This window comes from Symphodus melops, assembly GCF_947650265.1.
Source record: "Symphodus melops genome assembly, chromosome: 1".
Classification (NCBI taxonomy): Eukaryota; Metazoa; Chordata; class Actinopteri; order Labriformes; family Labridae; genus Symphodus; species Symphodus melops.
The window spans coordinates 19,673,335-19,700,337 of NC_136691.1; the positions used below are offsets into that span (position 1 = coordinate 19,673,335).

Below are 27,003 nucleotides of genomic sequence, written 5' to 3' on the forward strand. Positions count from 1 at the left end.
CAGTGAAGCTCAATACAGTTAAATCATGTGTTAGTTTCCATTTTAAAGCACTTAAATTACTGTCTGTACTGAAGAGTGACACATCTACAGGCTAATTTTGACATGATGTGCATCATTTTTTGCAAGGCTTCTGACTGAGATATCTACGCGTCTCTTGAATGAATCAGTCTGTATAATGCATCAGAAAATATTTACCTGTCAGTCAGTGCAGTAAATGTTGTCAACCTCTTCAGCTTGTATCAGGAGAAGTAAAGAAGACTGGGACCACAACAGAGCTGACCACTGTGACAACCATGTGTTTCCTATGCTTATTTTTAATTTGTACACCAAAAGAAATCAGTGCTTGGTTAATAATTCAGTCTTATGAGAAAAAATGTATAGTTCTGATGCAAATTTCTCAAACACGCAAAGTCATAAACAATAAAAGACATTATATTCTCATCTTATATTTTATTTTATTCATACATCATACCTTATTTAGCTACATAGCCACACATATTACAGCTTCATGCCACTTTAAATTTAAGGAAGAATGTGTGGCTTCTTGATCCAGTAGGTGTTGCCCTTGAGCACCAGTGTGAACCCAAACAAAGTTATGTTTGGCCGCATCTCCATCATACTGGATCTTCCACTCTCCACGCATGACAAAGGAGTTAAGCGAAAGTTGCGGACAAAACTGTCCTTGGCTTGAGCTGCAATTGCGTGTGTCCTACATCATCCTCTGATTAGCTCAGAGTCGAAGCTCAACATTGCATGTGAATTGACTAATATAAAAACACAAACCTGACAGCCAAATAAGCAGTGAGTATGGCTTAAACAACTTTTATACGCTAAGAGAAGAAACAAGCCGTCCTGTCCATGTTAAAACACGGCTACGACAAAAAAAAACACAGCTAGCCCGACTTGCCCTTCTCACTCATAGTAGACAGTCATAACTCAGAGAGACATTTACTTTGGATATACTTGATATCTGCTACATTGATGTGTATAGAGTCACACATTCTTCCTTTATACAGAAAAATCAAATCAAGCCAAACCTAGTATTAAAAAAAATCCTTTTATCAGGATTTACAATCTACAGCCTATGATTATGTGTAATTTTTGGCACGCATTCAAATGTATACATAAACAATATGCACAAAAGAATCGCCTTGGAACAATATTTGATTTAATGAGATAGATTAAGAGCTACTACTACTAAAAACAGTTATGGTCACAGCCATAAAATCAATAAATATGGTCAAAAGGCAAGGATTCTACCATAGTACAAACTTCTTAGCGAAACCAATCTTCACCAGTGTAATCCAAATAGAAACTTTAATTCAATTAAACAATTTGTGGAGCTGCACCCAGGTCCGATGCTGATTTTGTCCCCACACCTGAAATGGAAACATGGCCCAGTGTTTAGAACATTCATTGTTGAACAAATTCACAAATATTTTCTGCCAACATGAAAGACATTTTAGTTTTGCTGCTGATCAAAGTCAAGTAACAAACCTATTTTGTGTCATTTGGCAGAGTTTGCTCTTTGCTGCGTTTACGACAGGAGAATGGGCCGTGTGACCAAGTAATAGACTATTACATTAAATAAAACTAAATATGAAATATATTACAAAACATTTTTTCTTTTTTGTATTCAGTTCAATTGACTAGATCAGCTTGAGTTCTTACAGAGTACAAAACAGAAGCACATTGGTCATACTGAATTGCCCCTCACTGAGTTCATCTCAGAATATCAAATCGCAGAGAATGGCAGCCAATTAGCTACTTAAAATCTTGAAATATGTTTCATTTGTTGCCAAAAAATATTAAAATAACTACAAAGCTGAACAGATGTATATTGTTGAACTCATACGCATATTTCCAATATTTTAGAGGAATAATGTGGCAGACCTTTTATAATGGGACACATGGTTGTTGCACAGTTAATAATAATAATTTATACTTTATTCGGTTTACACTCTGTCTAATGAACACACACATAGGCCGAGATACACACTCATGCACAGGGGCACCTCGGCAGGACTCAGGAAGTGGACTGGCACCTCTCCAGCTACCAAACCAGTTTCCGGACTTGGTCTGTGGTACTTGAACCGGCAACCCTCCGGTTCCCAATCCAATTCCCTACGGACTGAGCTACTGCCACCCCATGACTTTATGTCATGATCAACCGATTGTAAAGTACAGGTTTGAGCATGAAATGCAAAGAGCCAAATTTTCTTCCCAGTCCGGCACTGCTAATGTGACTCATAAATGAACATATTCTAAGTGATGAATGTGATACTCTGCCTCAACCTTTAGTAATACATCTGTCAGAGGATATTAAGTACTTTGATAGAAGGTTAAACTATGTACAAACTAAAGGAGGATACCATAAGTGAGAAATTGCCCTGTAGAAAGATATCTCAGGATTGTCTAATGTAATCGCTATTGTTTTGAAGTGGATATGAAGGCAAAGGCTCGTAGGCTAGAATATGATAATCCCAGAAATTTAACTGCAGACATTAACCCTTGATTATTGCTAAATAATCTGGGTTTACCATGTTTTTGTGTAATGTAATATTGAAGACATATTATTGAAGTAAATGTGGAAGGGATACAAAAGATTAGGTAGAAACCAGAATGAAGATAACAATAATAACAAAAAACCCCAAAACAATTTAACAAAAACAACTTGCAAAGGTTACTTTGTGTCAGTATTTTAACTCTTAATCTGATTTAATCATCAGGTACGATTGTCTAATAAATTGAAAATTATTTAAAACTCTCAAGCCTCACATCTCTTCAGTCTCCATTGCACTTTGTGTGAGAGGCTAATTTGGAGAATTATTTATGTTTGGATACTGAACTATTATAATAAGTTTACTATCGTTAAATTAAATATTAGAAAGTGTAACTCTGAAGTTTGTTTTTAATACATCACGTGTGGGTTTGACATTAGCAGATCTATATAGATGCAGTTTCAGCAACCTCAGCAGAGCCAGCAGTAAAGAAAATACTTACCTATCGGCCTTCACTTGTCTTTGGTGTACATGGTAGAAGTCAGATTCTTTGTGCTCTCACTTTTTCCTTGTGATTTGGCCTGATCGTAGACACAAACACACTGATGAAGCATGTTTTTATTAGTTTACGTTGTAATCCTGGAAGACCATGTTGGTAAACTCACCTTTATGAGCTTTAACATTTCCTCTCGGACCTGTTCAAAATAACAGAAACAGATTGCTTTGATATTTGATTGGAATATCATCTAGTTTAAAGGAGCAATATGTAACATATCTACTGAAATAAGTGTTAAAACCCCCTTACTATCAGACTGGCTGACAACAATGCAGCAGCCAAATACATCCTCCTTCTAAATCAAGATCCTGGTCCTTAATGGTCTGTCTTCATTTGGACTAGAAAAGTATGCAGCTTTATGACTCTCACACACAGTCGTTTTGAACGCCGTTTGGTTTGCCTTGCAAACAGCAAACCAACATGTGCAGAGGTATGTTTCTAATGAACTCCACGAACAAAAACGTAGTTAAGCAAGAATCAATAGTGGAAATGCTTTTGTGAAATGGAGAGTTTTAAACACAGAAAGGTTTCAAGACCGATGCAAAGCTGTCTCAACACTCGTCAACCTGCATGCAAATCGACTCCAGGGAGGAGGGGGCAGGGGGAGACAGATCAACTTAATGTCTTTAATTTGGGACTGCAGTACCCATTTTAACCACTAGGCGTCAGAGATACATATTGCTCCTGTAAGTGTTTTTATTAGCTTAAGGCTATTTATAAATTTTGAGTATTTTCATGCTAGTGACAAATAGCAGTTCTAGGTATTTTCAGAAAATCTGTGATTTGTATTGGTTAGCAATCAAGGGGCAACAAAAGTTTCAGATTACATAATTTACATATTAAGCAATACTACAGTTCTGTTGGGCAGTGGGCCCATCAGAGAATAAACCTTCATAGAGGCAAAATAGGTGGTGAACAAACACATCTGGAATGACATACACAAACACAACAATGGACATCATATTCCTCACACCCCCCGTCAAACATACCTTCTGTTCTGCAAAACACCCTGTAATCAGAAGGAAAAGGCCCTGCAACAGAAGAAATGTCAAATAGTAAATACTTTTTGTGTAAATCATTTATATCCAATAATCCTCAACTGTTTGTTTCCAGTGACATTTTTTTTATAACAACACATCTAGGCTCAATTCAAACAGAAGAAGAGTAAACAAAACTGTCCCCTATGAAAATAGGTGTGAATGCAAGAAATTGTTGCAAAACTCCAGGGTTGAAGACAACATCTCTTGGTAAAGGCAACAAAAGCCCTTTGGCTAAAAATGTTATTATTTGAGGAAAATGTTATCAATGTTATACTGTATGCACAAAAGAATTAACCCTTCAATTATTGAATTATAAATAATAAAATTATACAGCTGAACCCCTCAATAATCTTTTTTTATTCTATGTTTTCTTCTCGCTTAAAGGGAAACTTCACCCATTTGCATGGAGCTTTGCATAATTAGAAACATGATAGTAGTGTTGAATGGTCGTGAATCCAGCCCTCATTTTGCCCTGAGACGAGAAAAATGTGTTTTTCTTTGCCTGGAAGTTTTCTCCATGTGATGCAATATGACGCTTTTTGCATCACATGAAGAAAACTTTCAAGCAAAGAAAAACACATTTTTCTCGTCTCAGGGCAAAATGAGGGCTGGATTCACGACCATTCAACACTACTACCATGTTTCTAATGATACACAGCTTCATGTAAATGGGTGAAGTATCCCTTTAAACTTAAAAACCACAGTACAACTTTGCAATTATCATCTGGGGCTGAAATTTGGATTGTTTATGCTATATATGACTGCTGTTGTCCTGAACTAGTAGCTTTAAGCAGCAAGAATGATATCCACACCACAAGACAGTTTTCATTTTCAAATAGTATTACTTTCAAAGTACCTGGAAAGAATTGAGGATGGTGAAGCAGTACATGACAACTTTAAGCATGGGGCTCTTTGAATCCAACATGAGCTGTGCAAATCCAAAAATCCATGTCAATCCAAAGACAGGCGTTAGAAAAACAACTACTTTAATGATGCTTTTGGCGGTCTCCTTGTCATCGGCCTTGCTGTTGTCGGGGACAGAGGACTTCACCAGAGTGACAATGACAACCACCATGGAAAAGAGGTTTGTCAAAATAATGGTTCCAATTGGGAGGAGGAAAGCATGCATGGACCCTACCAAGAGTCTTTTATAAAATAGCCAACATGTGTCAGGATTGTAGTAGGGCGAATTGGTATATTTGCTATAGACATAGCTGCAACCCACTATGAGAATTGGGCAAACATAGCCTACGATGCTGGAGATGAACATAAAGACTCTTTTCCTCAGTGGGCTGAAGACAAAGATGAGCTGGTGAACAAGCATGACACTCATGCACAGCATCCAGCTGAACATGGCTAAGTAAAACAGATGTTTACCCAAGGTCAAACTGAAGCACCAGTTTTCACTGAGACTCTTAGGAGAGGTAGAAGCCAGAAAACAGCAGTTAGCAAGCAAGAGAAAGACAGCAATGTTCACCAGGGCTGTGTGACGGAAAAGTGAGAGGTTTGACTTGACTACAGCCGACCACACTAAAGACTCAACGGTAAGAAAGATCAGCAAAGAGCAGACGGACACACCCAGGCCAATATTGGTAATCATATCTAGAATAGGATCCGCTATAGCGCCCTTTGACATGAGGACAGAAAATGAAGTCAGGTGATTGCACTGGCAGAATGTTCGGTTAGGATTATGTGTTGTTTTTAAAGTGCATCCGGCCTCTGACCAGTTTTCTTCAGTTGTGTTCCAGAAGACGCAGAAACGTTCAGTGAGGTCCGGGTGTTCTCCAGGGAATTCCAGCACTATATTTAAAGATGAATCACTGTTGTTCTGTAGTGTGGCTGATAATAAGAGGCTGGAATGATCATTGCTGTCAAAGATGTTTCTCAATTTATGCATTAGGTTTTTCACTGCAAGAGTTTTGATTAACCCATTGGACATGTTAAGATTCAGACTGACGTCAAAAGAAGGCATACTACAGTTGTTAGTGTTGCAGATTTTGAGCTCCAAGTTTGGAGTTATGATTTCATCGGTCTTGTTGATTCTGACATTCTTCACCAGCTCCTCCACAGACTGAAGGTAACGTGATGACATATGATGGAGAACAGAATCGTTAACCCCACTCCAGTTTGAGCTCAACATGTTGCTTCCTGACTGTACAAAATTCTGAGAAAAAAGAATAACACACATCATTAGTAAAGTTAATTTTGTCAATCCTTGGCTTTCATCTTAGATTATAGTTCTTAACTGTAACACTGAGATCATCTCAATGCATATTGGAACAGATTTAGAGTTCTGACAGTGAATTGGCGGTAGAGTCCGTCATCTCTCAAGGGAAAGATAGGGGGTTCAATCCCTAGCTTCTGGAGTCACACATCAGATATGTCCTTGGACAAGATAATTAACCCCACGTTGCTCCCGCTGTTTCATTGGTGGTGTATTCATGTGTTTGAATGGGGTTAGCTAATACAGATAGACACTTTACATAGCAGCCTCTACTATCAGGGTGTGAATGGGTAGGTGTAATCTGCGATTTTAAAGTTCTTAGAGTATTCAGAAGAGTAGAATAGTGCTATACAAGCTCAAGTCCATTTACCATTTTCCTGCCACATGGATTTGCAAATGTCCACATTTTTTTGTGATAAAGAAATAGAACAGCAACCCTTTGAATGTGTACACTCAAAAGAAATGAGTCTTTAGTGTTCTGAAATAATTTTCTCTGCTTCATTAATCCAGTCACATGGAGAGTCTTCCTCAAAGTCTGTGTCCTCGTCATCATTTTTGGCTATGATGACGGCAATAATACAACTGTCAAGATAAATGGTTAATGGCTTGTGTAGCACTTTACTAGTCCTCTGACGAAGTGCTTTTAATCTGCAGGTCACATCTGCCCATTCACACACAGGCTGCTATGTAAATGTCCATCAGTATTCATTCATCCATTCATACACATTCACTGATGCAGCAGCAGGTCTAACTTGACATGTGGCTGCAGGAGCTGGGGATTGAATCCCCGACCTTCTGCTTGAGAGACGACTAACTCTACCAACCTCAACAGCCTCCCTGTCCTAGTTAAACTTAACTGTTCAAAAAGGTACCAATGTTGCAACATGAACGGTTCTTGTTGTGAACAATATTGTAATTTTGCAACTTTCCAGTTTTCTTTTAACAAACTCTCATCTCACCGAGAATATTTGCTGCTGTAATTACCAATAATGCTCACAAGAAGTCCTTCCCTAGATTTCAATTTTACAGTATAAGGCATGTAAACTATGTGGACCAGATCACATCGCTTATTGTACTAAACTACTGGGGATAAATACACATAATAATTTTACGTCTTTTTAGGGCTGCTTAACTTAAGGGACTGGAAAAATGTAATGATAAAATGGCAATGCACCTGTAACCAAGTTTTTAATCAATAGCAACTAAATCCATAAGAACATCCCATTCATTTGAAAGCCCCCTCATTTGTAGCCATAGATAAATAAAGTGACATTTTTTGTATCTTCAGAGGTGATTCATACTGCTCAGTATTAATAGGATTGGCAGGGATCTTGGCAGGGATCATTATGACACCACATTTGTTGTGACCTTCAATAAGATTGTCTGTAAAAGCAGTCAATGAATATTAAAATGATCACTATAGTAATGACAGGGTTAAATTTGCTGATGGTGCTTAACCCAGATATATAGGGAAACACCCTTTGATGATGAGTGGAGGACAATGGTGAGGGTTTTTTATCTGAACGAGTTTCGCCTTTCTTTCTGGAGAAGTTATGGCTTACCAACACATTGAGAAAAGTCTATTTACATCTATCTTTATATTGAATTAAGTAACCAATTACAAGAGAAAACGGACTGTTTACATAGGTGTTTTGCTATGGCACCAAAACGTGTTTCAAAGAGCTCGTTTAAAGGTCAGACATGTTGATTGAAGCCATCCAAACTTCACATCTAATACTAGAAAGGTAATAATGATTAACAGCAGCTTACATCTAAAACATCATCGCTCAAAACGATGTACTGTGATGCGTTGGCCATCATATCAAGAATGTTGATGGAAGCGCTAATGTCTGCCGTGGTGTCAACGGAGTTTGAGTCAATTGCATTTGAGCTGTTCTTCAGCCGTGCAAATATATCCACGGCTACCTCCTGGGTGGCTCCAAGTCCCTTCAAAAAGTTCTAGAAACAAAAAAAATATATATAAATAAATATGTAACAGTGTATGAAAATTTGCGAGAAGGAACTCCAACACAGCCCTTTTTGGACACCTCTCGGTTTGCCAGGCAATCAGCAGACCAACAGATGTTGCAGTGATGGAAGCAGGCAAGCGAGCTGGTTCACACAAAACTAATTCTACCATTCTAAAAATGCATCTGTATTTTTTCAATAAGCTTCATGACAAAGAAACTAGGTAAAACTGGTAAAACTACGATAAATATTGGAGATGCTTTTGAAAAACTGACAGATGCAGAGTTGAGACTGAAGCTTCTGCTGCTGCAACCTGCCTGCATGTCGTCTCTAGGGATGGGGGTATTAGGACCGCAGTACCTAATTTTAAATTCTAGGTGTCAGACTAACGTATTGCTCCTTTAAATTAGCTCCACAAAGTGTTACTGTAAAATAATTAGTTATGCCATGTGAAGTTACCATTGCAAAAATAAAAAAACAGTACACCAATAAAAGGGTCATGAGGTGTAACAGCAAACTTACTTCTGCAGTCGATAGAATATTGTTTAACTCTTGGTTGACACAGGAGTAAAACACCTCCTGCCAGGTTCCATCTTCACAGGTGCGTGACTTAAAGCCAGTCCTGCCTTCTGGACATGTTCGGTTAATGACTGTGTCACCATATGGGGTCTTTGGCCAGAACTCTCCATCAAGCCATTCTTCAGAGCAAGATTTCGCACCCGCTAAAAGAAAAAGAGAGTCATTAGTTAATACATGACCCAATACAAATATATAAATAAAGGCAATCTTACTGAAGTGTATTTTACATGCGACACAATGTAATATGAACAAGTATGTGAAGTGTAAGGGTGCTGCTGAAATATGTGGTAAAACAAATGGTGTTCTTAAGGTTAGAGATTTGTTAACATCAAAGACAATGAAGGTTTCTATTTGGGGTCATTCCTTAAAGACTGTGAAAGATAAACAATTTGGTATTGAAGTGAGAACAGACACTTAGGATACATTGGGGGAGATAAGAAGTCACCCCAATGGTGACCTGTATAACCTTTGAAGTCATATGTCCTGAGGAACCACAGGGGGTGCAGGACTGTAGGAGATGCACACCTGAATGATCAAAGCCTAAATGAAGTCGTAAATGTCCTGATGTTGCTTTGACCAATGCTGCATAAATACTAGGGTCTTTTCTTTGTTCGAGAGGGCTCACAATTGGCTGGTGACTCTCCCAGGTACCATGGCTAATCTGGACTGATGCTGTTTCTTGTCTTTGTAAATAAATGTCTTATATTACATGCAAGTCAATGTCAGCAGATATTTCGTCATCATCTACACATCATCGTCAAAGGAGGAGTAACTACATTACAAAATGAGGATTCTTAAAGTAAAGTCTGAGTTTGTTAGAATCTAAAGTCAGTACTTAATGAATCAGTTACCATAAATTACTGGGATTTCCACTGTTGCCTTCTTGTTTTGCTGCCTGGAGTTTTCAAAAGTCAGAGTGGCAGATCGTGTTTCAGGGTCTTCCGTGCAAGAGATAGGAGCAGTGAAAGTATATGCCTGGTGATTTTCATATGCTGTAAAGTTAGAGAACATGTTGTTATCATGGAGTTACTTAAATTCAGTAACATCTTTTCTCAAAATAATGCAGAAAATGAGTCCATACATGATTCTAAGTTAGATTGAATTATCAGGCTGCTCAAATAAGTCTCTAAAAACTTCAGAATCACTGAAGCACTTGAACTATTGAGAACCGTGAAAAAGATCAAATCTCTGCTATATTTGCTTATCTATGATGGGTACCTATTAATCCTAGAATAACGCTGTAAGGTCTTCTCTGCAGGAACCTGCACATTTTTATTAAACAAATTACACTCGACCATGTTTTTATTTACAAGAACAAACAAACAGAACATGCTTTAGGGAGCTCTGAGCCTTTGTTAAACTGGTTGAAAGCGAGGAAACTATGTGCCCTTTCAAGACCTTATAGTGCTCTATTCCTCTTCCTGCACACTGCTTCACACGGTTTATGATATGGGGCGATATGAACTAATGTGTTGATGCATTGATGTATTTGTTGGATTTATAGATATTTGGCAGGATTTGAATTTTAATTAGGTAGTTTTCACACTGTAAGAGAGAGCAAAACATTTTACAGAAATATGAGAAATTCTGTCTTACCTGTTGGAAATACACCTTTTTCCTTACATCCAGGCATGCTACACAAAACCATATAGTTCTCCGGGCTCTTTTGGATTGTGGCAGTGATTTCAACTTCTACAGAGCTCTGTGGACTGGTACATTCCACCACCAGAGGGTTGATCGTCAAAACGATTTCTTCTGGAAGGAGCGACACCAGCAGTTTGCTCTTGGCTGTGTGCCTTACTGACCCGCTGGTGAATCCACACTCATATGTGCCTGCAGGAAATATTTCTCACACAGGTTACTTAGTTTATAAACTGTCAGAGAATTGAACACATTTGAGACAGATGTAAACAGTTACTTGCATGACCCTCAGGTTTGTGGCCATTTTTTGAGTTAACCTGTATACAGTATATATAGCAAGTATGACGTGATGTAGTGAACACACAAATGACTGATAAGCTGAAAAAAACTATTTGTTGTATCAAGCAGTAACCTCAGGTGTTAAAAAAAATGAAGCGAAGTGCAAAATCCTTCAGTTCGTCCAGTGTCTGCTAGGCACCCATTCAAAAAATAGACAGACAGTTTTTACAGCAGACATCAACATGTTTACAGCCTACAAATATGTCTGATGACCTCAGCTATCGATCAGCACACACTGTACTGGAATTCAATTATTTTACAAGTTATCCATTTTGATTTGATGAAGAATAAGCGTTATCCACAATAAGGTGTGTATAGTTGACCTGATAGACGGCTGGCGTAACGTTTTGTTAACATGCTTCAAACCGGCTCAGCTCCAGCTTTCAGCCTGTCATTAGGTTGATTGAAAGGTAGGATGAGACAGAATTTTCATCATGGCGACTCAGGCTTACTCACTCAGGCTTCATCCATTAATATTTAAAGTCTATGCTTTATATACTGCCATAAAAGGCATTAGAGAGAGAGACATTGGGGTTGTAGTACTCATGCAAGGAAAAAACTTAAATTAGCAGCAATGTCTTGCATTTTTACATGCAGGACATTTCAATGGCTTTTACACAATTTCATCCTTATCAGTTAATACTCTGAGGCAAAAAAAAGCAGAGTCCGTCTCTATATCCAATGCATGGAAACATTAAATGTTTAGTTAGCATGAGCAGGGGCAGGTCAACACATGGACGCAATGGTTTGAAAGTGTCGCCTCACAACAGAAATGTGTGAATTCTGTCTGGGTGCTCAGGCATCCTCCTTAAATGAGGTTAATAAGCATCTGTAATTTCCATTAGGTGTAAGAGTGAACATGGGTGATTTTCTGTCTGTTTTTGTCAGCCATGTGATTGCCATATTAAGTTGTGATCTACTCCAGCCACCTTCCCTGAGACCCTGAAATTGATTAGTGTTTCAGTTAAGGATTGGTCTGACAGTGTAGGTACATATAAGTCAGGGCATAAAATGTGCCTGTGCCTGATAAAGGTTTGTGTTCAATCTATTCATATTCAATATATTTTATCTTGCTGAATGCTCCCTTGTTAAAGATAAAGAGTATACTTCTGTGGTCACTACCATTGATGACTCTTAACTCATCCCTCTGAGGGGTCAATCTCACTAAATTCACTCATTAAGACAAAAGGAACAACACTTGTTATTCCCTTAAGATAAGTTCGGCCATACACAGTGACAACAACAATCAGGGGTGCTGCTAATTCTACAAACATCTCTCCCCAAGGTGACACAAATTCTGCCTGTTTTAGGAACTGTTCCAGTATTTTATTAATTTTGGAGGTCGAAAAAACAACGTTTAATTTAAGTGAAAATCATTCTGAATAGGTTGCACTTGCCTGCCCAGATGCCGGTTACTTTCTCGAGTTTAACCTCAATACAAGACTTGTACTCGTCTGTGCTACACTTCTCCAGCGTCACCACACTGCCGTTGTTGAGCTTGAAGCGCTCGTGCTCTTTGTTCATGTTCCAGGCAGCACTCTCTGTCTCCTCGTCATATGTGCATTTCAAAGTGGGCGTGGACTCATAGCACACTGCAGTTTCTGGGGACTCAATGGTGGCCAATCCTGTTTGAAGAATGCAATATTAACATTTTTCAGCAACTGTAGCTTAGGAGAATGATGTACAGTAAGCTTTTAACATCACATTGATCATTGGTAATACATTGCAGCAACATCATTGAACAATCAGGACTTAACGTTTCAGTGGATTTTTACACACACACACATACACACACACACACACACACACACACACACATACACAAGCACGAAGTTCATAGACATCACTATATTGTGTATTTGTATATTTACTGCACTCTCTGTGGAATTTCACCTGCAGTAATGTTGTTTCTTTATTGCACTGCAGTCTGAGCCAGAGCTGCCCCTCATCTCTCAATCAGAAGGTCGAGGTTCAATATTTAATTCCTGCAGCCACACGTCCGATTTGTTTTTAAGCAAAATACTTAACCTAATGTTAGTTAACCCAAATTGCTCCTTCTACTTTGTCAACTGTATATTGATGTGTATGAATGTGATTGTATATTACTGACTACTGTCGGACACTTTACATAGAAACCTCTTCTATCAGCGTGTGAATGTATGACTTGTGGTGTAAAAACACTTTGAGTATTCAGGAGACTAGAAAAGTGCAAGTTCAAGTTCAAGCACATTTACCATTATCCAATTGCATGACAATATACAGCAACACTTGTTTTTTTACTAACCCACAGTGTCGACAAAAAGTACAGCGTTAAGGTTGGTTTCCAGATCCGTCACGATGTCTTGTAGTTTAGAGGTGACGAAGTTGGCACTTACAGCTGCTTCAAAGTCAGCAATGGTGTTGCTTAACCTTGAGGAGGATCAGTAGAAGATCAGGGTAAGTGTGACAGGTAACAGTTTGTGTCAAATTAAAGCAGGGTGAGATAAGAACTGACATTTTTTATCATTAAGATTTGACAACTGTTAAACATAAACTTTAACATAGTATTGTAAATGTATTCTTTTAACTCACTCATTTAAAAAAGGGTTTTAAACAGTTTGTAAGAGTTGATTCAGTGTTTTGTTTTAACGGCGGTGTTCACACATCAAATAGCTCATGAAGTTGGTGCACAGGACATTAAACTGTCACACTGAAAAGAAAAAATCCTGCACACTAAACACGGCTCAGCATCACAATTTTATTATAAAAAATCTCAACGTGTCTGTCCCTCTGAACCTTTCAGACAATACACTTACAAAGTAAGCAAAGTACTTACAAAGTTTAAAAGGATCCAAACTTTGTGATTTGTTCTTATAAAATATTGACGCTGAGGGGGAGTAGTGTACAGGATTTTTCCTATTCAAGAGTTGTTTTCACAGATTAGAGTTATGGCATGTGTCTGATGTTGATTGGTATGAAAAAGCATAAAAGTATGTAGAGTGACTTTTTTTTTTATTGATTATTACATCCAGCGCCAATACATGATTCTCAACACAATAATGGCCTGACAATAATGGTGTACTCTAATATCTGATGAGACTATGTGGAATAATTGTATGACATAAATATATAATACTAAGGTTCAGTTTTAAGAGACTGAGAGGCCTGAATGTTGTTCTGTCCCTTAAAAATCTAGTATTTTTTTATGGTTTAGTTTTTATTTTGTTTGCTTAGTTGATTGAAGTTGTTTTTTTGTTTGTTTTTTTTTAAGTTTCCGATCCGACTTTACAAGAGTTGTCATGGTATAGTAACTGTAAAAAATATTTGTGTGAGGGCACTAAAGGGTTAACACGTTACAACAACACAGATTTATGTCAGAGATATTTCTGATATGGACATAAAAGATCTGAAATATATCATAGGATGTGAAATTAAATGTTAAGTGCCTTACCTCTGACCAGTAACATTAAGGTACTCAAAGCCATTCAGTCGTTCAAATCCTTGTACAAGCTTGTGTGTGTGTGTGTGTGTGTGTGTGTGTGTGTGAGAGAGAGAGGGAGAGAGGAGAGAGAGAGAGAGAGAGAGAGAGAGAGAGAGAGAGAGAGAGAGAGAGAGAGAGAGAACGCACGTTATATAATTGTTTAAAATAATGATTACAGCAACTATTGGAAGGAAACAACCGAAACACATTCATTATCACAAATGTAACATTTCTGTGATCACACAAAGATTTACCTCTGTAGTTTTAGCAAGATCCCAGGTGGTTCCACTGAGTTCAACTGATCCATTGATGTGAACTGTGTTGATTGTGAACATCATGAATTGTTTTAGTTCAGTTATCAAAAAGCACATTTGCACATGTGAAAAGTTCAGTGTTACAGTTACCATGGGTTGTGGCAACACAGAGTGGCACAATGAAGGACACATTTTGATTGCAAGGAGTCTCACGGCAGCAGTTGTACGAGTAGCAAATCTCATTGGTCCAAATGTAGCCCTGAGAGCAGGAGCATGTTGTGTCATCCCCAAAAACTATGCACTCTGATGAAAGAGAAGCACATAATCAAAAACTATTACCATATAATTAGACAATGACTCGTGTTATAGAAATCAAACTAACTTTTAGGTATAAAAAGAGAACAGTCTGTACCTGCTCTTTTCTTAAAGTGTATTAAGATAACTTTTATTATGATTCTGTGCTTTATAAATGAACATTAATGGTTCTGTTGATAACAACTTTATTATTTAGTTGGAGAGAGGACACAAGAAAACTCAAGAACTCTGACTCCTTCACCGTTGAGGTTTGGTCACATTTGATAGACAAATTTGATAGACCTACACAATTTGACTTGGCCTGACTCTCTTTCAAGCCTCTGCGAAGAGCACAGAAGAAAACAGACAGTCCTTGTTGTAGGGATGCAAATGCGATATTTACAGGTGCGTTTCCAAGCCTTTCTGATGGAGTTAGTTCAACTGGGACAATGCCTTGCAAGGGTTGCCTTAAGTGTTACATCTATTGACTCAAAACATTAATTCACCCTTTCTAACACAACTAATCTACTCTACTGTTATGTTATGCACATTGTTTAACTTGCAAAATCACTTATTTGCAAAGTTTAAGTACAGACAAAAATGCTTGTTAGTTCATAACAATACAGTGTTATGCACCTATCTTATACAGTGAATATACAGGGTCTTTATTTAAATTTAAAGAATATTAAATAATTTGCTACATTTACATGCAAAAAATGTTTTTTACAGCATTATGCAAAAAAGAAAAAAAAAAAATTGTTGTGATAACTAACGCCCTGCCTCTCACACCAATTAACAAATCAAAATGTAGGGTTTTTGGGGTGGTACGTGGGGTGGACAACAAGACTTCAAGGGGCAATGCCACCCGTGGCCACCCTTTTTACAAATGCTCCTGAGTATTTGCAATTTTTAACACATCACAGCTTATAAACTAATTGTGGTTTAAACCCATTCACAACAATATTACATGCTCAGCTCAGTGAGATGTCACACAGGGCCTGATTTACTAAGATACCAAGTAGAGTTTTACATTCAATTGCTATTTACTCCATTTGCTTGTATCCCTGTTTTCAATCCAGCAGCAGACAGCTGGTCAGCGCGGCCATAGATACCCTGGAAAGAGGCAAGAGGAATCGAAAAACAGGGGTACAAGCAGTTGTGAGGTCCCCTAATCCTAGCGTCCTATAGCATAGCAGCAGGGGGCTATAGGAGACGAGTGCATATAGTCAGGCGCGCACCGGAGGGGAAATGTTGAAACTCATGCTGCGGTGGCTGTGAATGTTCAGTTTTGTTTGGCTATAAAATATTCAATATTTGAATTGAGTCATAGTAGCTCTCAGGTGAAGAAAGGTTGGAGACACTTGGAGCATCTCTATTGTCCATCTGTTTCATCTGTAGGCTCGTTCACCGTGTTTCTCATTCTCTTAGCTTCCTACAGTTCTCACCTTTCCTCCTCTTATCCTGATCATCCTCTGCCTTTCTTGCTGCAACAAATGATAACTTGATTGATGTAACCTCTTAACACTACGTTACTTCTTTGCTCCGATTCATTTAAAAAATAGACCTGCAGTCACGTTGCAACTGTGTTTACTTTCTGTCTTATTGAAACGAAAATTAAGGGAAAAAATGTAAACACGTGGGGAAAAGGCGATCATTAACTACAATAACAACATCCTGTTGTGTGTAATACTTCTTATTTTCAAAGGTGTTAAATACAGACACGTCAATATTGCAAATACTGGGGTAGGCTTAACTCATTTGCATTTTTTCCTCCCAGTGTTTCAAATACTAGGGCAGAAACAAACCACCTTTCACTGTTTCAATTTGAACTGTCCGAGTTGCATTTCAAAGTACCGTATTTGTTTTCAATGTACATTTATTTTAAATGTATGTCTCTGCCTTCCTCAGAGACTGAAATTACACTACACTCTATGATGCTATAGCTGGATTTTCATAATAAATCCACCTGTGCTCCAACCACTTCATGATCCTCTGGACCCGTGAGCCCTTGCTCTGCCAAGGCCGAAAGAACACTTCTGCAAATGACTAATGCGATATAAAAGAATGACATTGTAAGATGTAACTATAAAAAACAAATTATGATTATAACAGACACAAAGCTATCTTTTGTTGCTGATGCTCGACCATCATTAGTCTGTCTTTGTAAATTTATTTTATAATAATTCAGTTAAAGAATAACACACCCACACGCATGCTTGCTAACTCTGCTAATTTAGACTAGCACAGGTAAGCTTAACAAAGGTAATGACTTTTCAATTAAAGGTGAGACTTCACAGGGTTGTAAATATTGCACCTTGAAATGGCATAGACAATATGGTTTGAATAAAACTGAATATCTGGCAGCCCAAAGGGTATCACAGGACTGCAAAAGGTTTCAGTAACATCAGAGCCATGTGAGTAAACTTAATGCTTCACTAAATTTCATGTATCAGTTTAGACTCTTGAGAAATGTTGAAACAATGTGCACCACCAGTTTGCAGCAAAAAGTGAAGCTTTAGTGAGACAAATGCACATAAATCAGGTGAAATACAGAAATAAAACATATTTTTAATATTACCTTTACAGTTTATGGGCGGGTTTGCTGATCAGCTATAAATGTTTTGTATTACATGTGGCAAGATCTTTGGCTTATACACTTAACTATGTTTTGAGGCCACCCCCAGGATCCATGTCTCTCTCTCAAATCACTTTGTAATGAAAGCCACATTAGAAAGGGAAAAACACAATACCTGCTATCAGCTCAATGTGTGTGAGGATCACTGTGTGGCTATTTCCATTGACAGTCACTTGGAGTTCACTTGTCTCGTTCAAGGCAGAGAGCACGGTCTGGGCTTCCAGTGTGACATTGCTCTCCACCATCAATTCAGCAATGTAGACATCTTCTAAAATGAGATACGACATCTCTGTATTACTGAGAGCGACTTTCATGTGTGTGTGTTATATGTATGTATGTATGTGTGTATATATATGTATATATATATGTATATATATATATATATATATATATATATATATATATATATATATATATATATATATATATATATATATACATATATATACACACACACACACATATACATATGCTGTGTATATATGTATGTATGTATGTATGTATGTGTGTCTGTCTGTCTGTCTGTCTGTCTGTCTGTCTGTCTGTCTGTCTGTCTGTCTGTCTAAAATGAGATACGACATCTCTGTATTGCTGAGAGCGACTTTCATGTGTGTGTGTGTGTGTTACATGTATGTACAGTATGTATGTACATATACACACACACACACATATACATATGCTGTGTATATATGTATGTATGTATGTATGTATGTATGTATGTATGTATGTATGTATGTATGTGTGTGTGTGTGTCTGTCTATATCTGTCTGTCTATATCTATCTATCTATCTATCTATCTATCTATCTATCTATCTATCTATCTATCTATCTATCTATCTATCTATCTATCTATCTATCTATCTATCTATCTATCTATCTATCTATCTATCTATCTATCTATCTATCTATCTATCTATCTATCTATCTATCTATCTATCTATCTAGGTTTCCTTGCTTAAAAATATTGAAATACACAAATCTGAGTCGAGTCCCGAGACTTAAAGGGGCACGTCCAAGTCAAGTCTCAGGTTGTGTGAAACTGAAGTGCAACTTAATCCAGGTATTATCCTACAGTCCTTTCCTAATCTGCCCCCATATGACATGCATCCAGGGAACTCACCTGCTGCAAGAACCTGTAACAACAACAAAAAAACCAGGCAAATGACAGAATTAGTCCTTCTATCACAGTAAATTCAGTGTTTTGTTCTGTGAAGACAGACAGATAGATATTTAATATTATATATATATATATATATGGAAAGACAGCGAGAGACTAATGGAGAGTGATAGATATATGGATATAGATAAAGATGGAGAAACAGGATTCACTTTGCTATTGTCCTTTTGAAAAAATAAAGCTCCCTGAAGTGAGAAGTATCTTTACCTGGTAGACGATAAACCCAGCTCCAGCCAGAAACATGAATAACCTGGCAAACATTGTTACTCTGTTGGGAAACAAAGATTGGCAGAATCACATGATTACCTAAAAAATAAAAAGCCTTACACTCACAAATCATAATCTGAAATGCTTGGTTAATCCGTGGGGAGATTGTTATTCTGATAATCAGATCGCATCCAGCCTTTCATTTTAAAGTCACAGGGTTGTAAAATAACTGAAACACAATTTACACACTGAGACAATTTGCGCTTAGCCAGCACTAACTTCTGCATAGCAAATGTAAATGAAACTAATTCAAGAGTGAAAAAATGGTTGATTTCTCGGGAGCGACACAGCAGTTATTAAATACAAAGAAGACAACCACAATTTTATTTTAGAAACATTTCTTCATTCTTAAAATTATTGTTTTTTGTCATTATACCTTCCCCTCAGTGATTTTATTGATCATCAATAACAACATTTTTTAACAATTAATGAATTATTTTTGACTTCACTCCTGATTGAAATCTAGCGTGAGTAATTCACCCTCATCAATATTGATGATTTAAACAGTAAGCAGCTCTGTGTTATATTTACAGCTATTATGTGTGTGTTTTACTCCTAACTTGTTTGCATCACTTTGAATTTTGGTTTATAGTGACAAACATCCAGTGTGGGGTTTTTCCGGCTTTCAGTAACAATGCCCCGATCATTCCAGCCACATCACAGGCCATATACAGTACACCAATTATGGTCAAAAGCATTTCCATGTGGTGAAACCACCAAATTTTCCTGTTCAGTTAGAGCACAGCAGCCTTTTTGCTATTTTTACAATGAGGTTACAAAGATCTAGACCTACAGCATCTTCAACTATCAAAGACGTGTCCTGTCCAATAATGGTAAATGGAGTTGAACTAGAAGCTTTAGGTCACATACACACCATATTCACACACTGGTGGATATGTGAGGCCTATATGTAAAGAGCATTCACACACCACTGGCGTTGTCTTGCTCAAGGACACTTTGACATTTGACTACAGGAGCTGGGGATCAAACCCCCATCCTTCCCATTGGGAGACCAGCTCTACCACTAATATATAGCAGCCCAATTATGCGATTGTTCTTTAACAGTCATGCAAGTATGAAAATGTTTTAAAAATGAAATGGTAAGCTCTATAAATTTACATAAGCCGTTTTCACTCCAGATAATGTCTGGATGATTACTGGAGTACTGCTCAGGAGAATCGACCGACCAAGCCGTTCAAAAATGCACCCTGAGGTAAGACGCATAGTAGCTGACAAAGCAACTAAGTCCGCGAAAATGTTTGTCTTTATATTAAAGGGATACTTCACCCATTTACATGAAGCTGTGTATCATTAGAAACATGGTAGTAGTGTTGAATGGTCATGAATCCAATCCTCATTTTGCCCTGAGACGAGAAAAATACGTTTTTCTTTGCCTGGAAGTTTTCTTCATGTGATGCAATATGACGATTTTTGCATCACATGAAGAAAACATCCAGGCAAAGAAAAACACATTTTTCTCGTCTCAGGGCAAAATGAGGGTTGGATTCACGATCATTCAACACTACTACCATGTTTCTAATGATACACAGCTTCATGTAAATGGGTGAAGTATCCCTTTAATGCTATGTGTAGTCCAACAGAATGACGACATCAACAAAAGAGCAGAGAATAACATAGTGGCAAACAGAAAACTTGACGCAGCCGTTTCATTACAGGCACAGAGATTGTCGTGGTCGCGTGCAGACTCTCTATGCACCGCGTAGCAGTCACTATATAGAAACATCACTCTTGCTCCTTTTGGCCCAGGGTAAATCTCTCTGGAGAATATGCTGCCACATTCTCACATTAGTCCCTCTGGACTTTTTTGTGGTAAAAATACTAGGGGTCCTGGCAGGAGAAACTCAAGGTAAAATCAGAGTGAAAAATGTGGCTGTTGTGTTCACACATATAGCCCCATGCGGTTAATCTCCAGAGATTCAGAAAATACGTCTTAGTTTGGGATTATCAAAATAAAAGGAGGTAATTAATGCACTTCTCGTAGGTGAGAGTCAGTGCAAAACAAGCATACTGAGGAAGAAGATTGGCCTTAGTACTTGCTCAAATGCCACAAAAACTTTGAATTTATCACACATTTCGACCAGAGGTCTTGCAGAAAGTAAAACAAATTAAAAAAAATAAAAAGAAAGTCATCTTCCACTGATGGAACATATAAGTTTATAAAAAAAACATCACAATTTTAAAAGAATAATAAATGGTGTTCACTCTTACTCTTATTCTTTGCAGCCAGTCACTGAATCATCAAGTAGAGAAATGTCCATTCAATCCTCCATTGGATGCTGTGATGAAAGAAAGGGAGTGGTTGTTAACTTAACGAAGCAAGTCTAACAAATGTTCTTAAAATAAGCTGAAGATCAAATACATTTTAACAATGATTCTGATACAGATACTGGCATAAGACTAAGTTAGGAATATTCACACATCTTACCTTGCCTGAGCTTTGACCATCAATCAGACGATGAATGATTAACCCATAGCCTCGCTGCAATCAACAAACAAAAGCCTGACAACACCACCTATCAGGTACATATTAAGCACATCTTTTTGGACTAAGCTAGATAGGGTGAAAGTGTTGAGGAGGGTGTGTGTGTGGGGGGGTGGGATGGGGGGGGAGTGTCTTAGTGAAACCAATGACATTGTGCTGAAAAATCATTTGCATGGACTGCATGTCTCCTTGCCAGCTGGACTGTCAACATAAGCACCAAGCTTTCCAGCTTCCTGTGGTTATTTGTCTACCAAATCAGGAAATAAAGGAGTCAGTCCATAGAGCTATCCTTGAAAGCCAAACAAAAAAAAAAGTTTTCAAAAAGTTTTCCACTATATACTGACATTATTTTACATTTCAATTCCATTCTTTTTTTTATCTTTTCACTCCACTGGAAAATGTAAACGAACTAGACGCTCATGCTTGAATTGCTGTTCACATGGTAACAGGTGATTCATGATAATATGATACATGAGTCATTATTACAGTAAGAGGTTTGCCCATTTTACTCTTCTCAAAGGACTTTTAAGATTTGGAATATGGGACTAAATAAGTGGACTTGAGCTTGTGTTATGCTTTTCTAGTCTTCTGTCTACTCAAGGTTCAAGGTTTCTTTATTCGACTTCCTGGGGAGAAATTTGTCTTGAATACTGGGAAAATTGCTGCAGAGCAAGGAATAATAATCACAATAAACACCTAACCATGGGCATTTTTAGGTAATAGCTAACAGGGGCCAGTGCCCCTGTAACACTAAGCTTTATTCACCCCTGTGCTCCCCCCCTCCAAACAGGAGAGCAAGGTAATTAAACCACACATTTATGTCAACCACAGATCTTAAATCAATAGTGTTCCACCTCTTTAAAAAAGCAACCAAAAAAAGGAATGCCAGTTCTAGCCATTGTTCTTCTGTGTGTGCTCAACATTCTCGTTAGACCATTTAGAGCTGAACACTCACACTGCCTCTAAACATCCACTAAAGACACAGGTCTGAAGGAACAGGAATCAAATGATTTTCAGTACAATAAACACACCGCACGTCGCATGTACCTGCATGTAGCCACAGGAGCTGGGGATTCAACTGAACTTCTGACCACTATGCCACCCCACCCCAGTAGCATACCTATATTAAAGTAACATGGTGGTGCAGTGGTTAGCACTGTCTTTCCCAATTTATCAGCTTGCTTGGTGATTAAATGGTAAGTGGACTTGAGCTTGTACAGCGCTTTTCTAGTCTCCTGACTACTCTAAGCGTTTTCACACAGCATGTTACATCTACACATTCAAAATCATTCACACACTGATGGTAATAGTTTCTATTAAAAGTTACCATAGGAAGTAACTTATCCCATTCATACACATTCATACACCACTGATGAATCAGTAGGAACAACTCGGGGTAAAGTGTCTTGCCCATTGACACATTGAAAATGTTGTTGTTGTAGCTGGGGATGAAATCGCTAATCTTCCAAGTGAGCCACAGCCGCCCTGTGACTGAGGACAGGTGCAACGATCCAACTTCCATTAACCCTTTAAGGACCAGCAGAAGTTAAAACTTAATTAATGGATTTCCTAACCAAGAAACGATTTATAGCAAAGTGATTTCTAACTGACATGGACCCTAACCCTAGCCCTTGGAAAACAATCGGCACCAACATTTTTAACCAAGGCCTTTCACGCTAACAAAACATCTTTAAAACAGAATTAAGGGGAAGCGTAAATGGTTGGTTATATTATAGTTAGTCTCTTTCATCTGCTAACCCTGTTTTTTTATTAAGGCACTATCCAACCTAAAGAGCAGAAGTGCAAATATGGATATATTCCCACCAATCATGTCATGGGATTATCACGTCATCAGTGTCTGGTATGCCCAAAGAAGAACCTTCACAGTTTTCCACTCTAGGTGAAAGTAAATTAAACTGTGTCTCCATGCAGTGAAAATATAACACATGTTAATTTTACCTCAACAACCTAACCTTAAAACGTTATATACAATTAATAATTTAGAAATACATTTCAAACACTGTTTGTTTGTTTAACTTATGCTTAGCTATTAAAAGAAGAGTAAAGGAAATAATAATAAACTGAATAAAGGAAGTGGAAAGATGAATGAAAGGGGGGGTATCACATAAAAGCGAGTGTATAAAAGTGAGTTTTTAAGAAGTGATTCAAAGATGCTCGCTTTATCTCTTCTAGCAGGTCGTGTAAAGTCAAGGGGCCCAAGAATAGACTATCCTGACTTGAGTATACCCCAAAATGTCCCCAACAGTTGAGGCCAGACTAGCAATGACTGAGATGGTATCAAATATGCCCACCTCAACAGACTGGATTGATAGCTGCATTCCTCAGCAAAGAAAAGCAATCTGAGAATATGTGAAATAAAACTAGAACATTAAATACGTGATGAAAAACTATAAAAATGACATTAAGTTGTCCAATCCTATCCAACTTTATTTGTTTAAGCACTTCAAAACAACCACAGCTAACCAAAGTGCTGTACAATAAATTAACAAAATAAGGCATGATACATATAATGTGTAAGCTGTTGTAATTTACTATGACACACTACAAATAGATTTTAACACTCACTTAAAGTCACTTTTGAGACCCTGAAAGCAGCGTCTGTACTTTGGTCATTGCTTATTTAAGCTAATCAATCTAAATTCTGCAGAGCAGGATAAGGCAGGTCTTAACACAGGAATAAATTGGGTCCTTGTATTTAATGCCAACTGAAGAGCAAACATCATCGAAGGCTTTATCTGCTTTACATATGATCCCTTAAATTTGGGTTAGCAAACTAACACATGTTGGGCATTTGCATTCCCAACACGCAAGCAGCATTGACTTGTAAAAGCTGTAGGACAGCATTTGCTCTGGTTCTGTCTGCTTTAAACTGTCCAATACAAACTAATGGTTTATTTCTAAGAAGGAAATTTATTAATAAATACTTGCATAAGTGGATCCCTGGATCTGTTTTGACATTTAATTTCAAATTTGATGGTTTATATTCAGTGTGAACTAAAGAAAACTTTCTGCTCTGCGGCACCAACATCCAGGAAGAAACATCGTCACTTCCAGCTCCAAAAACAACAACATGGGGATGACAAAAAATGACTAGATGAGGCAGTCAACCAATTATTTGGCAATGATTTTGAGATTAATTCTGTCATTGGTAACCTATGGTACATCTTAAAGGTAAAACTGGCAAAAAAAAAGATATTGGTTGAAACAATTTTTGTTTTAAGTTGTTTTTTGTGCTGACTGCACCCATTTTTCTATTCCAAAACAAAACAATTCAGTGTTTACAGAACTGAGCCTACTGAGCTCAGTTCTGCGCAAACACAACTCTGTCTGTGTCAGCTGATTTTTGATGCAACACCCTATTGAGTATGGTTGAACTATAGGAGCAACACAACTACCAACACAAACTGAGAATGGATGGGACTTCTGTTATCAACTTTGTCAACAACAAAGAGAGAGGAGAAATTAACGTGGCTCATCTTTATGAGAGGTATAATTTCTAGGTCCAAGGCTGATGAAACTATTGAAATGAAATAGTGAAGTAGTGAGTAGTGAATGTAATAGTAATGTTCTTAGTTTTACATAGTTCCATATTCTTCACATTTGTTTTCATTGAAATCTATTTCATTTCATAAAGTGAGTGCATGGCTCACAGCACGAGCCTTGCTATCTTGAGTTTGCAGAAATCGACCGCTCAAAGGACCAACTAAAACCTGGTCTCAAGTTCAAGACTGGCCAATACTGTATGTCCTGCTGTTTACAGGGCACATCTAAAATATGCATACATAGGAGAGAACATAATAAACTTCCTCTACTACTCATTTTAGATGTGCCCTGTAAACAGCAGGACATACAGTATTGGCCAGTCTTGAACTTGAGACCAGGTTTTAGTTGGTCCTTTGAGCGGTCGATTTCTGCAAACTCAAGATAGCAAGGCTCGTGCTGTGAGCCATGCACTCACTTTATGAAATGAAATAGATTTCAATGAAAACAAATGTGAAGAATATGGAACTATGTAAAACTAAGAACATTACATTCACTACTCAAGGAAATTGCTAAAAGCCAACTTTTGTTAAAAGAAGCTAGGAAGCTAAGAAGGTAAGAAGCTCTCTGAAATTCAGGTCGTGAGCTCAGCCAGTGCAAATAAAGCCATTAATGGACAGAGATCATTTACAGTATAAGCAAATGCTCTAAGGAGTGCTGCCATGCTTCCCTGTGTGTGCAATGAACCGAGAGGAAGTTTATTATGTTCTCTACTATGTATGCATATTTTAGATGTTGCCCTGTAAACAGCAGGACATACAGTATTGGCCAGTCTTGAACTTGAGACCAGGTTTTAGTTGGTCCTTTGAGCGGTCGATTTCTGCAAACTCAAGATAGCAAGGCTCGTGCTGTGAGCCATGCACTCACTTTATTAAGGACCACCAAATCTAAAATACTGTTCATTTTATGACAATATACACTATTGTGTCATACTTTTATGTTTGTTCATCATGAGCTTGGTTCTGCTCAAGGTTTCTGCATGTTAAATGTTAAAAGGAAAGTTATTACTTGCAATCGTTGCCACTATTTATGCAAAGTGCTTGCTCAAGGTGAATTATTAATATGTTGGGTGAAAGTGAAACTAATGATTCTGATTTGTACTGTTAAAGGCTCAAGGTGGGATGACAATGTCCTGCATCATCTTAGAAACAACCAAGGGATCAGAGTTTTCTAGATTAATTTTTTGTGTGCAGAATTGTTTTCCTACTCTGTGCAACAGTGTTTTTTTTAAGTTAGATATAGATAGAGTAACATTAAAATAAGCTAAAAAAAAGTAACATTAAAGCCACTCCCAATTTCATGCTACAGTTATACATATCGCTTGAATAAACTCTAAGAATCAATTGGCCTTTGTTAAAGATGCACACACATGCTGCCATATGAAATTTAAATTATTCTAGAATAAGCGTGAAGGATCGGTAGACTTTTGAAGGGCTCTTAGGTTTTTGTAAAGTACTCTAAACCTGGGAGAATAATAAGTCTGTGGAAAAACATTTCTCTTTTACTTTGGTCCATGTTGAATATTATGGTTTTGTTTTGCTTTCTGATAATAACAACAATAACGAATGTATTTATATAGCACTTTTCAAGCCAGAGGCACAAAGTGTTTCCTATAGACAACATACATTACACAACAAAATCAATGAAAGACGTTAAAAGCAGTTACTGCAAAAAACAATCAAAAAGTAAGATGATAGAAATTACAATAAAACAATTAAGCAAGACAAAATAACCTTAAAATAAGATGAATGAACAGACTGGTAATAAGTAAATAGAGGAAATTAGTTTTTTCAGATAAAAATGTGAGCCTGTAAAAATGTGTCTTAAGTCAGAATTTAAAAACAGAAACAGTGTCAGCAGCTCTAATATCAACAGGAAGATTGTTTAAGTTTGATCACCCTTTGACCTCAGTCTGGACTATGGTACTGTTAGGAGGCTCCTAGCCCCGCAGATCTCAGTGACCATTTGGTTTGTAAGGAGTGAGGAGTTTATAGATGTACTATG

At 37.6% G+C, this 27,003-nt stretch overlaps 1 protein-coding gene across 1 annotated transcript; it reads right to left on the reverse strand.

Annotated features, from left to right (window-relative positions):
• Nucleotides 1-6: 6 nt before the first annotated feature.
• On the reverse strand, nt 7-21,502 carry adgrf3b (adhesion G protein-coupled receptor F3b). Its single transcript, XM_079358769.1, has 19 exons — nt 21,382-21,502; nt 21,165-21,232; nt 18,876-18,936; nt 18,612-18,624; nt 17,607-17,759; nt 14,713-14,865; nt 14,563-14,624; nt 14,279-14,337; nt 13,133-13,257; nt 12,246-12,473; nt 10,465-10,701; nt 9,720-9,860; nt 8,812-9,011; nt 8,092-8,280; nt 4,954-6,261; nt 4,047-4,088; nt 3,167-3,196; nt 3,004-3,082; nt 7-1,379 (listed from the first exon to the last, which is right to left on the reverse strand). The coding sequence occupies exons 3-18, from the start codon at nt 18,927-18,929 to the stop codon at nt 3,014-3,016; spliced, it is 3,063 nt and encodes a 1,020-aa protein (XP_079214895.1). The 5' UTR covers nt 18,930-18,936; nt 21,165-21,232; nt 21,382-21,502; the 3' UTR covers nt 7-1,379; nt 3,004-3,013.
• Nucleotides 21,503-27,003: the final 5,501 nt, after the last annotated feature.

What these genes read in the sequence shown, in the direction of transcription:
- adgrf3b (XM_079358769.1), bottom strand. Translation starts at nt 18,929, where the DNA reads ATGTTTGCCAGGTTATTCATGTTTCTGGCTGGAGCTGGGTTTATCGTC. An exon ending in AGTAACCGGCATCTGGGCAG is followed by an intron (nt 10,702 to 12,245) that starts GCAAGTGCAACC and finishes TATTTCCTGCAG; the next exon opens with GCACATATGAGTGTGGATTC. An exon ending in GGAAATCCCAGTAATTTATG is followed by an intron (nt 9,012 to 9,719) that starts GTAACTGATTCA and finishes TTTTTCTTTTAG; the next exon opens with CGGGTGCGAAATCTTGCTCT.